At 44.7% G+C, this 15,213-nt stretch overlaps 1 protein-coding gene across 3 annotated transcripts in view; it reads right to left on the bottom strand.

Moving 5' to 3' along the window:
• The window catches only part of RBM6 (RNA binding motif protein 6), a 57,322-nt gene that overhangs the window by 37,394 nt on the left and 4,715 nt on the right, over nt 1–15,213 (bottom strand). For 2 of the 3 annotated variants that reach the window (XM_051793400.1, XM_051793402.1), the window contains 3 exons: nt 11,835–13,173; nt 11,001–11,090; nt 9,943–10,012 (listed from right to left, as the gene is read on the bottom strand). In XM_051793400.1, the coding sequence (XP_051649360.1) occupies nt 9,943–10,012; nt 11,001–11,090; nt 11,835–13,173 (1,499 nt within the window). Of the gene's footprint in view, nt 1–9,942; nt 10,013–11,000; nt 11,091–11,834; nt 13,398–15,213 lie in introns of all 3 variants that reach the window. The other variant, XM_051793403.1, reaches the window with a different exon arrangement.

Consider the following 15,213-nt stretch of genomic DNA (forward strand, 5'->3'; position numbering starts at 1 on the left):
AGAGGACGTCTACAACCCAGTCCTCCTGAAGGGAATGAGTGGTTTAGACATGGATTTAATCCAGCATGACACAACTGTGAGTGCAATGCTGAATGTTATGCACATATACAAAAGCTCAGACCCCTGGAGGAATATATGCCAGAGGACCATTCCAAGCATTACATGGAGACAGTTAAGGGGAAGCCCAGCACATTTCTCCTTCTGCACTCTCCCACCTCTGCTCTCCCCCACCCAGCTCATAAACATAGCAGCAGTAACATGTACAAAAACAATAACTGTGGCCCCATATCGTGCCAAAAAGCAGCTTCAGGCCAGACATTGGGCTCTTGTGGTTGGGTTGCAGAGGGACGCAGCGTTCTGGAATTCACTACGAGCTGTCCTTGCACAGACAGCACCGAAGTAGTGATGCAAGAAGAGAGCAGCCCGGAGCCACTGCTCTGCTCCAAACCGCTGCTGAAGATGTGCGGGGGCTTGACACTTTCCCCCGCCCCCAGATCCGGAGCTTTGCATGGATCTGACAAGCACACTCAGGATGTGAGAACTACGGAGTAACATCAGCCTTGGGCGGCACAGCACCCCCGATCTGCCCCCTGCCCCAGCCTCACCAGAGCATCCTCCCATTTTAGACCGTGACCGAAATGGAGGCCTGTGAAACAACAGCACCGCACCTTCAAAACGTAGTATCTGCTGATTTTCCCACAATCACATTAATTGTAGCACAACACTTGAAACAAAAGCAAGTGGCTTGAGGCTGGTTCTAAACAGGGAGCAACTACAGAGGCTCCTGCCACCAACTGTTGTGCCTCTTCCCTGCTTCCTCCATAGGGCTTGTTCAAGCTCCGTGTGGCAGCTGCTGAGCTTGGATATTTTTATTTCCAAAACCTTCACACGCACTTTGTCTGTCAGAACACTGCAATTCAGCTGCTGTTACCAGAGGCAGGGCAGGGGATTTTAACAGAGGGGTAGGGTCAGGCATCTAATGGCTGGAACTGGTTCAGCAGGCATCATCCCAAGGTAAGCTGTGCTCCCCTTTGAGTGAGAGCTCTCGGACACCCACTGGTATTTTACTGCTATGACCTGGAGAACCAAAGCAATCAAACCAGCAAAGAAAAACCACTGCTGAAGATTACAGTGTGGTGGTTTTGACTCTAGGTGGCCTAACTGCACATGTAAGGTTTCACATGAAGATACAAATCTCAGTATCTTCACTTACTGGTTAGCACTGCATACAGTTTCAGGATCCTCAAGAAAGTAGAACAGAGCAATGATTTGCAGAAGCATATGTGATCAACACAGACTCTGACAAAAAGGAAAGATCAGTATTTCCCCCACACAACCTCTGAGCACACTGCAGCAAGCTACACTGTCCAAATGACCTCTCCAACAGGAACAGCCCTCCAACACTTGAACTCACTCAGATTTTGGCCCTAAAACATGCATGTCCTCATCTCCCCCCATGTTTTAGGTCAACTGTGTAAAAGAACTCTTGTACCTTATTTAGCTACTTCCTCTCAGCTGCACAAGTCTACAGTACCACAGGCTGTGTACGACAGGCAAAATCAGAACACAAGGAGAGTGAGCACATAAAATCCAGAGGACTTCTTCTTTCCCTTCCTTAAGTGCTTCTATGTATACACAATCCTTCACGGATGCTCCCAAAGCATGCTTGGCTGTTTTCTGCACTGAAAATGGGCACAAATGCCTAATACTTAGGAGTAAAGACACATTTAGAGCTCCAGGAAGCTGCTCTGCAAGTACTGGAATAAGGAATATTCTGCCTCTGAAACAGATGTGTTTTAGCAAAGCGAATTTTGACAGCAAATGGAGGGTCCCTGTTAGCATGCAATGGTTTGGATAAAATCCTGAAAGCTTGCCTTAAAATTACTGTTCTTTGGCTTCAGAGATAAAGATCAAAGACTTGGGATTTAAAATAAGACTTGTTTCTGTACACACACAGTTTCTACTGAACAACTGACACACAGTAACGTGTTACTTCATGATAGTTTGTTATATCAAAGATCTAAATAAAGGAAAACCATAATGTTGTTCTCATAGGGGCTGCAAGCAGTGTGAAGACATAAAAAAAATATCTCTGGAGTTTTAGGAGGCCAAATGAAAAGATCATGTAGTGACAGCAGCCCTGCCTGTGCCAAAGCAAAGATAGTTTTGGAAAGAAGGCAGGATGGCAACATGACAAAGGCATCCAACCCAAGAGGCAGTCCAGCTTCTGGATTCTAGGAGTGAGCACGCAGTCAGTCCTGTCACTGCACACCCCGACAAGCTTAAGGCATTAGGTCACCTCCAGTCCCTGGTGAACCATCACCTGCCTTCTCAAAAACAACCGTGACAAACCCCCCGCCTGCTGTGGTGCTACGTGAAAACATTCTCTCCCCTCTGGATCAGGAAGAAGATGCTCTCCTATTAAAGTAACTCCATGTAACAGGTCACCAAAGGACACTACACTAACCTGGGCAGTAACCTGGGCAGCTGGGACAGCTGCAAACCTGGTGGAGGTCCCTGTATCTGCAGGGTGGGGCCAAGCGGCCTCAGAGCAGATGGCAACGATGCAGTTTCCATGGACAGAGCTTCTCCACCATCCCAACAACACTTCGCTTGTGCTTTTTCCCCATAGGAAGAGACAGAACTACCACAGTAGAAAAGCATTTGCCATTTTGGGGACTTCTAGAACTCTGAGAGGTGACATATTAAAGCAGAGCCATGGCCAGCTGCAGAAGCAGGAGATTCTTGCTGCCTGCTCTCTCCAGAGACAGCACGGTAGAGCAGAGTGCAGCTGAGGAAAGCCTCTGCAGAGAGGAAGGTTCTATTGCTCCAAGGGCAACTACAGCACAAAGTATGGAGTGACTATGAAGGACTTCTACACCCTCTGAAGGAATCTGCAGTCTCACACACTTTGCAAAGCCTGGGGAGTGGCGATGGGATTATGCACATTGTCCTCAGAGAATCTGCCATTCTGCAGCTGAAAGAAAAATCTACCTCATCTGTGGCAGACTTTGGCCATGTGCCCCTGACCCACTGCACAAGTTCTCCCTGTTTTCTCCGAGGCAAGATGCAGATGTAGGTCATCCATATTAAAGAGTAAATACCTCATCACAAGCAAATACTGGAAAACGCAGGGCTTTCTCTGTATTTCTGTGCTATTATTAGCAGGCATCACACACTCAGTGCTTCCAGGAAAACATCAGCTCCTGGACTTGCTCAGGAGTGGCTGTACCTGTGCTTATACAATGCTTAGAGCATTGTAGTGCCTTCTGTGGCAGGCAGAGGAAACAAATCTGTCCACACAGTCTGAAAACTTGGAGGGTACCCCCACAGCACGGCAGGGAACGGCGGCAACCTATCTACGCTAACACAGAAGCCAAAATCATGAGCTCTCTCAATACCAGCTGGTGGGATTCTGAGCATCCATAAATTTGTCAGATCTCTTTACTGCACAGATAAATTGGTCTTCAGAGCTACTAAAGCTGAAGAGCTGTACCAGAATAAACAGGACAATCTGCAACAAGCCATATCCCCAATTCCTTTCAAAGGCTGAGCATTTACGAGCCACACCTGCTGCTGGGAAAAGGCCTGTCACTTCCTACTGTCCCTCTGTGTAAAGAAGTACACTCTTACACACTCATTCACGACAGAGAACAGCACTGAAACCACAGGATACGAAACAGAGCCGTATTCTGAAAGTAGAGCACTACAGTCCATCCTCCTCCCTCCATCCTGGAGACCAAGACACAGAAAGGACCTGCCTCAGATGCCCTCAAAGGCAGCTCCATAAACTACAAGAACTACTACAATCAGAACCTCAAATGATTGTCGACCCTTCTTGGCCCAAGGAGAGTAGTTTATACACCAGCAGAGAGGAGAAGAGGGAAAAAACACACAATGCCAAGATTGTACAAACTGTAGTTTTATTACAGACAAAGTATTACATTATGTTTGTAGAGAAACCTGGAATCTGAGGAAGGCTGGGGCTTTCACTAAACTCCATGAGAGGGCTGGAAGCTGCATATCTGGGAAAGTGTTGCAGACAGGAGGTTGGTTTTAAAGTGCTGATAACGTGAACCTGGTCTCCAGGATATATGATCTGTCATTTAGCACAAAGGACTCAGAGCAATGAATGCAATGTCAGCACACTGTGAAAAGCCTTGAAGTTTTGCTCCAGAGATGCAAAAGGAATGAGCACCTTTGTAAAAATGACTACAGGGAGGATTCTGCATGTCAAAAGGGCTGTGAGCATGTTTTATGGATGAATGTATTTGTTGCCTTTTCTGTTGGTTTGACCTTATAACCCTAAACCAAGGTTGATCACTATCACAAACACTGACTTAGAACAGATTTCTACTTCCTATTTCCTAAGCCATCACATCACAGATAAGAAAAGAAGAGCAAGCATGCATTTTGCTTCCAAGAAATAATGCACTACTGCCCTGAAACCAACCAAGACAAGCCAAAAGCCTACTGCCCACACAGCTGGGAAAACTGGCAAGGACTGGTATTGATGACCATGGACTAATTCCAGCTAAGTGTTTTTTTAGTCCTTGGCAGGGCTATTCTGGCTACAAACTAGAACCAATTGCTTCACGCAGATCAGCACTGAAGACATTTCTGCAGCTCCTGACAGGTGAGCCCCTGCAGACTGCAGAACTCTGCTGATGAGCAGGGGGGATCTGGCCTCAAGAAGAAATTCCACGTGTGCTACAGCATCTTGTGAGCTTGTGGATGATCACTTCAGCTCTCAGCAAGTGCCTGAGTCGTGGCTGACAGAGCAGAGTGGGCCACACAACCTTTGCTGTGCAAAGCACCAAATGCAACAAGAGATGATTCGTCCTGTGGTGCCTTAGCACCAGCCTTGATGGTGAGCCAAGTCGTCCTCTGAATAATTAGCCCAACAGGCAAATGCCCCTCTCTGTGCTACAGACATCCCACAGCATGTTCTTTGTACCAAACCAAAGAATCTGAGTCCCTGTGGGACCTATTCCTAATTTAACTCCAGAGGGTTGGTGCCAAGCTACCTTCATAAGGAAGCCGCTAGCTGGCCACAAATCCACCCTTCAGAGGGGATTTCCCCAAGGGCACTGCATCACTCCAGAAAGGGAACAAAAGGACTCTGTCCAGCACAGTTCTGCTGCACACCTCCCCACACAGAGCAGCAGCTCACCTCTCCCTAGCCCTACCTATGGCTGGAAGCTGCAGCATGATGGCCATGGAAAATGGAAAACTTATCCCTACCACGGAGAGATGCACCACGTAAAAATCTGCACCAGTTTTTCCATCACGAACTGGAGACTTTTGGACCCTTAGATCGTGAGTGTTAGGAAAACACAGCACTAAAAAACAACAACTTTAAATTCCAGAGGCTTCCTGATATATTCCTGAAACCAATGATTCACTGTTCTGATATACAAGATAGGCTGCACCACTAGGTAAAAAAAAAAAAAAGACAAAACACCTCTTACAGATTTATCTAAGGGGCTTATTAATATTTAACAGGGCACCAATGCGGCAGAGCTTAGTAAGAACAAGCAAGATAATACAGTTTCTCCTAGGACTTGGCCAAGGCAGTTTAAGTTTAACACAGGGAGGGATAAGGGGGGCAGTTCCAAGCGCCACATTAGGGCCAGGTCTGGAGAAATGAAACAAAACATAAATGCCAGGGCAAGAAGGTGGCTGAGTAAATAATAAAGTACATTTAGTGCCAACAGTACTTGCCAAAACAAAAGCTTTTCAAAACAGAGCAGGCAGCTGCCATAAAGCAGCTCCAAGCTAGTCATGTTTTCAGGTGACACTACATGTCCTGTGTGTTCCTCCATCACAGGAGGATGCCTATCTTTTAGCATCAGCCACCTGTATCCGTGAGGACATCACTCTGGCCAAAAGCATTACTGCTGTTCAGAGAGCTCCTCCCTGCTCCAGGCATCCCAGTTCCATGTGTGCTTTGCTCCTCAGGGTGCGGTATTGTTTTCCCACATCCCCATCCAGGGTTCAAAAGCGAGTATTCAGAAGGGTCAGAAGAGGGTTAACAAAATTTATGAAGTGCTGCACTAATTTAGAGGGTGTAAAGGGGTTGGGATAGACCTCACTGCTCCTGCTGACTGCAATCCAGCTCACCTGGTCCCTCCATCTCGACTCCAGAGCTCCTCTCTGCCGTGGTGAGCGTGTCCATTCCCCACCAGGCTCTCCCAGCCCAGCAAAAACTCCTCAGGTTCCCCAGATGGGCTTGTGGAGTGAGACAGAAAAGTCTCATGGGCTGCCAGCAATTTCTCAGGCTCGCTTTCCCTGAACAGCTTTCACAACTGCAGATACCACCCCTAACACAAATCATGCTTGGAAAACACATGTTCCAAGCTTGTCCCACTGCAGACTGTGTGCAGGAGAACAATTTGAACAGAAGGCTCAGAGTACACTTCGTGTTTTCACTTATTACTTAGATACCACTGCAGCATCTTTTAGGAGTGAACAACTCTTAAAGCAGCCCTTCAAGATAAAGATGGCTTCACGTGCTTCCTTCTCCAGGGCACATATGTGTGTGCTCAGCCAGAGTTCTGGGCACATTGGACCCTCAAGATAAGACCTCAGGCTTTACTTATGTTTGACATTAGGCAGGGGAGTGGAAATAAAACCTGATGAGAACCAGGCAGGAGATAAGTTTAAAATATGATCAAAATCAAAACCAGGGCAAGGTGTGTTCACGTTAAGACTCCTTGAAGGTCAAAAGATATTGGTTTCAAGTTCCTGGCAGTCAGCACTAATGCAAGTGCACAGATAGTAACAGGAGAAGGGCAGACCCAGGGCTACAGGCAGCCTGGTACTGTCACATGCTGCACTAACAGCCCCACAGAGGGGGTACCATGGTGTAAAGCCACATGAAAGCTCTGACCCCAGTGAGCAGAGATAAGCACCTTCAGATGGGACAGGGTTGCTACTGAGCTATTACTGACAGACAAGCCTTTCCCAGAGAGCTGCTGACAAGTCATCACCATGAGTATCTCCCGAATCAGGGGGACATCTGCACGAGGCAGCAAGAGAGGCACCAGGAGATACTGCACACCAAAGCAGCTGATGGTCTTTGAGAAGATTCCACTGTCACCTCAGGGTTTGTTCTTTGCAATGATTAATTGGACAGACATGACCAAACACACTTGAGAAAGCAAGCTGGAAGATAAGCCAACAATCTAACACAGTTATTTCTGCCAAGGCTTACACATCACGTTGGAAGAAGCCCTCTTCCCCCCACAAATGGATTTGGCACTTTCAGTCTGAACATACAGGCATCAACTAAATCTAACTGATGGAAATTACAAGTAAATGTTTTTTAGGGTAATACTGTGAAGTCCAACTTTGACATTTTATCATTGTAAATATCTGCCTCTTTGATTTAAATAGAATTACTATGCCACTTCTTAAGGTCTCTCCTTTCACTGCTTCGTTTAAAATTTAGCCACCATTTCAGTCTGTGGGCTTCAGAGACAAAATAATATAAAGAATCAACAGCTTGAATGCATACCAAAATCACACCAGGTATAATAAGAACAGTGTTCCATTCTCAGCACAGCCTTCAGTGAAAATAGACTTCCCTTCGCACATACACAGTATGTAAAAACAGGGCTTTATAAAGAAGTTGAGCTGCTTTTCCAAGAAAAATCAACCATATATTTTCCCCCAAAACAGAAAGAGTCTTGTGAAAGATCATACAGTGGAATCATCACATTGAAGCTGCTGAGATAAGCTTTATGATAAGCGTTATCTTTTTGTGAAACCGATCCGAACCTCACTTATTTCGAGTTAATTGCGTGTTATTTGTTATGGTTGTTATTGTTCTCCCACAGCTGCAGGCATTCTTCTCTGAAACACACTCAACATGCATACTCACGATTAATGTTATTTTTAACATTTCTGGACAGCACTCAAAAATATACAACCCACTCAGACTGGCTTAGTACGTGCTCCTGTGAGCCAGCCACCGAGCCGATACAGCCGGATGGCCCAGGTGTATCCCAGAGACTTCAGTAATCCAGAAGGTTTACTCTTCATTCTTATGGATATTTACATGCACAACCCACCACAAAAGCATTGTTTACCCCATGACTGGCCTCTAGTTTCAAACAGGCTTAGCTTTTCAGAAGTTAATAAGAATTCAATTCTACACACCTCTCTAAGATGACCTAATGTAAAAAGGCTGGATTAATTTTACTACTGCTTCTAGTTACCCAGTTTCAAGACCAAGTTTCTACAATCCAGGAAGCTTTTATTGCCCTAGACATATCCATCTTGTGTAAGAAGGATCAGAGAGCTGTTTAAATCAGCAGCTGCATTTGCAGCCTCAGGATTTAACGCAAAACAAAGATTTTGGAGCATCCACGTAACCTAGAACAATGTTACAGCGCTTAAATGACTGATGTTTTATGAGCTGTGTAAAGCTGTCAACATCAGCTAGTTTTAACTTCATTCCTTGCCTCACCACAATTGCCAGAAAAACTTTTAAAACCCCCAGCTCTGCAGCTGAAGGCACAGACTGAATCGAAAAGCAGCTTTTGGAGAGAAAGCAGAAAACTGCACTCCTCGTGTAACATGTGACCACCCGCAGATACCAGAGCTTCAGACACTGTGTCTCACCCTGAGCAGCCTCTGAGACAGGGAATGGGAAGGAAGACAGCAGTTCTCTAATGAGGGCAGTAAGTCCTAATAACGTACATGGGAAGAGACTCATGAAGAAATTCCCAGTTCAGGTTCATTTATTACTGAAGAAAAAACCCACAACAACTGACAAATCACATCAGCACAGGCAAAAGAGGAGCGTGTTGCAATTACTATATTGCAGTCAGTGCCGTGGGGGTGACGACAGCCATGCTGAACTATGCTTAGAAAAGAGGAAAAGAAGCAAGACTGACTGTGCCCCTTAAGCTCTGCTTGTTGGGCCAGACCAGATTACGTGACACAGGGATGTTCTTTAGTTCAAAGGTTCGTGAGAAGGTTGTGAAATCTCCTTTGACAGCTTCCAGAAACAAAAATACACTTGAGAAATACCCCATTGCCCCAGTTTCTCTCCCCAGTTACTAAACACATTGGAAGCCTTTACATAATGTGTTGACCCCAAGAATTCCAGCTGCTTCATGTAAAAACCATACTGGAAATAAGAAAAAGCACTGACGAAGGTAGAAGCTTCTGCTCTCCTAGGTTTAAAAAATAAAAAAATAAAATACCAGTTTCGAGGTATTTCCTACTAGTATTATCCAAATCAATCCCCAGGACTCACCCTGCATTTCCTACCATTGCACATCTTTGTTCCAGTACAATTTTCTCACAAAGCAGACTTGTAAAATATTTCTTTCTTCAGAATCCTATATATACTGATCAGAAGTACAGCAGAACTTTATTCTTTGAATGATGAGGAGCATCCAGAATCAGGATTTGGATATTTGCTTATAAAACTTACTTTGTCCTGTTTTTTTAACCTCTCTTCGTACCTAAGCAGGACACCAGTTTCATGTTACTGAAGGAGAAATGTTAGGATGGAAGAGACTTCCTGAGGACACTATTTGAGCAGGACATGTTCCACAGTAAGACCACCCCAGAAACAAGATTTAGAACAATCCAAAAGGATTTAATAATAATTTTAAAAAAAAAATTATAAAGGAATTAAGCTGCTGTCCCATGGCTTTACTCTTGATGGCTATTAGAACAGCCTTAGTGTTCTTCCTGCTGCTCCTACCCCTTTCTAGAGGACACATGCTTTACCACTGAAGCAGCAGTGAGTAAAGCCATCAGTTTTGAGGACAAAAGGACAAGCTACAAAACTCTGGGTATTTTCCTTCAAAAATACCTGCAATTAGGGCACCAAAGACTTTAACCAAACTGCCTGAGTATCGGTGTAAAAAAAAAATACTATTTTGTAACTCAAAACTGGAAGCACTGGGAAAGCATTCTCACCTGAGCTGTAATCTTTCAGTCGCAGGTCCTTCACAGGTGTCCCATCAGGCCCTCGGAAAGCATTAAGAATCTACAGGAAAAATGAGATCCACTTCATCTCCAAAATCAAACCTCCAACAGCAAGGTACTTGCTAATGTACATTTCTCTCTCTCTGACTTCTTTTATTTCTAGCTCGACTCTGTTACAAACTGACACACTTTCCTGATTAAGTTCTGGCAGTACCCAAGAACTGTTACTGAGTTTTGAGAAGTATTTTGGGGTTTTGTTTGAAGTGAGCTCCATTTACACCACAATTCAACTGTGCAAAGGTTTATTACATTGGTCTCAGCCAGACAGTTCACCTCTGATCCTTACTTAAGTTCAGAGATGTCCTACAGCCTTTAAGAAAATCAAAGTACAAGGGTGACTGTTCTGAGTCTTATCATCCTTTGAAGGACAAAGTTTCTGCCCTGAGTTCTCCAGAATCAAGCCTCAGAAGCTGATCACCATAGCTAACCCTAGCAAAAACTGCTGCATGTAGGGGTTCTCATGCCTGGAACTGTCACCAAACAGCAACAAAAAAAAAATCCCTAAAATCCTAATTCAAAGTGGAAAATCTAGGAAGGGGAGCTTCTTTCATCTTGTAGCCTAGATCATTGTATGACTTTTTACTAAAAGTAGCAATAACATCTTTTCCATCTTTGTAAGATCTCCTTTAAGCAATTTCAAGTAACTAAGAACAAACAAGTTCACTTAGACACTAAATGTCTTCTGAGCCCAAAATAGTAGTAACAATATTTGGTATATATAAAGCAGTGATGAAGTAAGGCATGTTAAAGAGTCTGGAGTCAAGGCTTCTAGCTATCAACACCCCACATGCGACTGCAGAAAAACTCAGCACTTCTAGACCCCCCAAAAACCCAGAATAATCAGATAAAAGGTAACATTGCATTGACTTCTAAATCTGGATTTTCCCCTGGGGAAAATGACAGACCATCTGACCTACGTTAACCAGACTTAAAAGTGGTACCTTAGAAAGCCCTGATAGAAGTTTTTGGATGAGAAACATCCCACTTACATCATCCTTTGTGGCAGTTTCAGGCACTCCTCCCAGCCGAATGAGCTTGCTTGGCTTCACATATTTGGGACAGGTCCGGTAATCTTGGTCCTTGAGTTCACACAAGCAAGATGGTTTCACAAATGAGAGACGGTGGCTCACAAGGTACGCAAACAGCAACAAAACAAAGCAGGGGATAATTCAAAGGCAAGTGCCCATAAGCAGCCTGGCTCAAAGCTTTAACCCCTGCGTGAGCTTCAGGGAGCTCTTCACCTGCTCACCGATCTAGCTTCAGGAAAATAAAACAGGCAAATCATCCCTCTCTGCTTTCCAGCAGCGGGAGATTCAAATTCAGTAGCAGTTATTCAAATTCAATAGTAGTTATTAACTCAGTAGTTATCATTACCTTCAGATTTCCAAGTTAACTCTGAAGGAAAACAAAGCATGCATGAGAACAGCTGCACCTAGGCCCCCCCAGACCAGCAGCTTCTCTCTGGTAGTGCTCATAAGCAATATCCAGGAGAAAATAACAAAGTAAGTTCTTCTGGACACCACTTCTCCCGGAAATCCTCCCTCTGCCTGGTCATTTTCAACTTGGGGACTTTCTGAACCAAATCTGGTTCTACATACTTAGCAATTCTTATTTGCCAAACTGCACTTCTCTTGAGAAGAAAGTATTTCTGAGATAGAAAGGGTGCCCACTAAACAACCTGGAGCAGAGGGTGATTTTGGAGAAGGATGGTGAATTAGGATAGAACTGAAGTGGTGGGATATGGACAAAGACGCCTCCCCAACTCCTTCCACTCTTTGGCCAACACGCGTTTAACAGAAACACCAATGGACAAAACCACCTACCTGAAGGCTCTTATAGGGCCTAGAATCTTTGCTGGGTTTTCCTTCCGAAAAGGACTTGCCATGTTCATAATCAAACATCTGGTTCCCTGGCAGCCGGTGATCCACATCGCGATACTCCATGTTCCGGTAATCTGTGTCTTGCCTTCCAAGGAAATCCAGGTCACCTTCGCCCTTTAACCCAAGATCAGAATCGGATCTTTGCTGCTCCCCCCCAGAAAGCTGCTGCTGTTGCTGCTTGTTAGCAAAGGTCTGAGGTTGCTCCTCTTGGTCCTGAAGAGTAGGAAGAGGTCCACGGCTATTTTGGAAATTGTGTGAAGTGTCATCTTCAAGACCCAGTCCAAGTGATTCCTCTTCTCTGGCTGGTGCTTCCGAGTGTTGAAACTCTCCTTTTTGGCTACCAAAGGGAGTTCTATCTAGACCAAGTGCAGACTCGTCTCTCTTGCTGGTGCTTAAACCAGAGCCCTCTCTTTCCGCTAAAGGTACAGTAGATTGGTTGTGCCTAAAATCTACAAGGCTTTGATCCATGGGAGGCATTTCCCTATCTGAAAAGTCCATGGGAGGAGCCACATCTCTGCTCCTAAAATCCTGATCAGACCGGGACCTGTGCCTATTCCTGAAGTCTGACGACGGTGCATTTCTGTTTCTGAAGTCCAAATCAGAGGTGCCCACACCCCTGAAGTCCAAATCAGGTACATCCCTATTTCTGAAGTCTGAATAGGAATGGTCTCTGCCCCTGTAGTCTAACTCAGACATGTCTCTTGCCCTGAAGTCTGAATGAGACCCATCTCGACCTCTGAAGTCTAGATCATAAGACCCCCTACCCCTGAAGTCTGATGGAGGTTCATCCCTGCCTCTGTAATCCATATTATGTGCTTCCCTGTCCCTGTAGTTCATACGGAACGTCTCCCTGTTCCTGTAGTCCCCTGAAGGAATGTCCCCACCCCTGAAGTCCATAGGGGGCCCTTCTCTCTCCCGGAAGTCTCCAGAGTACATATCCCTGCCCCTATACTCAGAAGGGGGTGGTTCCCTACCTCTGAAATCCATCTGAGACTCATCTCTGCCCTGGAAGTCAGATGGTGGGAAATCTCTGCCCCTGAAATCATGGTGCCCCTCCCCACCTCTGAAGTCACTACGTGGTCCATCTCTAGCTCCATAGCTGAAAGAAGGTTCCTCTCTGTTGGCAAACTGAGGATTGAGGATGCCTGAGAGTGCCTGGATATCAAAAGGAAGTGATTTTCTGCCAGAGAAGTTGCCAGAGTGTCTTTCTTGAGCAAGACTATCAAGGGAAGGAGGATATTCCCTGTTCCACCCGGGAGCAAACCTTTCTTCTTGGCTCCCACTGTAGAAATAAAGACAGTATTATTCATAACGTGCTTAGAGTCTGAAATCTACACAGCAGCACATTCTTCTCTAAACTTTTATAGAGCTGTGTAACAGTCTAAGATCCGCAGAAGATATTGATGTTTGGCAGTTTAAGATGAGGCAGCATACGACAGATGTGAGAAAGTAAACTTGGGTGCTCCCATTTCAGCACAATTTCCAGAAGCACTCAACAGGGAATACCTGCAATATTAATGGGTTAATGATGGTAGCAATCCACATAGTCCTGCACTGCACACAGCTCTGCAGCTGTCCGAGGTGCCGGCAGCTGGCGTGTGAGGAACCCCACGAGCTTAAGCTCTCCGGGCAGTATGGAAACAACTACACTTAACACGTCATCCTGAGGCACATGAAAGCAGAGGTTACCAAACAGGCTTTATTGACATACTACAAAGACTCATTTATGCTTCCTTGTGCTGGAGTCCAAACTGGCAAACTGCTGAAAGCCACCAGTTCAGACACTGAGGATGCCTCACAGGACTGTGCCAACAATCAACATCCAAGATGTCCCTGAGCTCGTGCCTCCAGACTGTCTTACTCTGAGTTCACAATACTAGAGCTATGAGCTCTCCCAATATCTGCATAAAAACACTAAGGAAGAAGTTTCCTCCTAAGACAGTTTTTCAAAACCCAATGAGGCTTTTTGGTGGTTTTTTTTTTTTTTTGAGATGGAGCTACTTGATTTTTCATTTAAGCGAGGTTCCAATATATTTTTTAAAAAATAAAATAATACAGTATCAACACATTTTAAAATAACACCAAATGCTACCCAAAGCAATGGACATTTCCTTAGCAACTACAGCAAGTCATGTTATACTTCAAGCTTCACTACAGAATCACTCACCAAGATTAATGAAACCATACACAGATTTCCTAAGCTGCACGGTCCATTTCACCACCATGTACAACAGTAATTAAAACTTGGATCAAGGACAGCATTCCCCACCCAACACATTAAAGCATGATGCCAATAAAATCCACTTAAAAATCAGCAGAACAGCACTATTGATATCATCACAAGACACAATCACTCCCTCATCAATACCACTAGGACATGTTCTGGAGGACACCGGTTTTCATCAGCTTTCTCAACACATTACAGTAGACAATTATTTGAAGTATTCTTATTGCAGAAACCCAAGGTATGGCATGATCAGTACCTTTGTCACGCCGATATTCAAGGAACTGAGGTGCACACATAAGCAAAGGATGAAAGAATTATGCACAATAGAGGAAAATCCTAGGTTCTGGTGGCTCCATTTTTATACCCAGAGCCCTCCTGCAAACACAGGGGCCAGTAACGACCAGAGCAACACAAAATAAGACAAACATCATGCTGTGCAGGTCAGCTGCACATGAATCTTTACAACAGTTCCAGGGACACTCAAAAATGCCTTACAAAGAAGTATGGGAATACAGACTTTTTGGAAGTGACAGGACAAGGAGGAATTGGTTTAAACTGAAAGAGAGCAGGTTTACATTAGGTATCAGGAAGAGATTCTTCCCTGTGAGGATGGTGAGGCACTGACACAGGTTGCCCAGAGAAGTTGTGGCTGCCCCATCCCTGGAAGTGTTCAAGGCCAGGTTGGATGGGGAGCAACCTGGGCTAGTGGAAGGTGTTCCTGCAAGGAGTTGGAATGAGATGTTCTTTGGGGTCCCTTCCAACCTAAACTATTCTGTGATTCTATGATATATGGACTTACTAAACTCGTGGAAAGAATTAAACTCTTCAAAGTTTTCATAAAATCCTGTGTGATAACCTGTGCAAGGAAAGTGCCAGGATTTTTGAAGTTATTTTCTTCTCTTACAGGTGTCAATAGCACATAGCACCAAAAGCCATATGGCACATCATCACCTTAGCTCACAACAGCTAAACTAAGTATCACTAGAAAAGGTGGTGTGGAGAAGGAACAGAACTATTAAAAGCAGTTGTTGGTTTAAAAACTAAATTAAAAACTTCACAGAAATGTAAAAAGTTACACTGTCAATTAACTGGCCT

Source organism: Manacus candei, unplaced genomic scaffold (genome assembly GCF_025592945.1).
Source record: "Manacus candei isolate 608988 ecotype Guabito, Panama unplaced genomic scaffold, ASM2559294v1 h1tg000036l, whole genome shotgun sequence".
NCBI classification, from domain to species: domain Eukaryota; kingdom Metazoa; phylum Chordata; class Aves; order Passeriformes; family Pipridae; genus Manacus; species Manacus candei.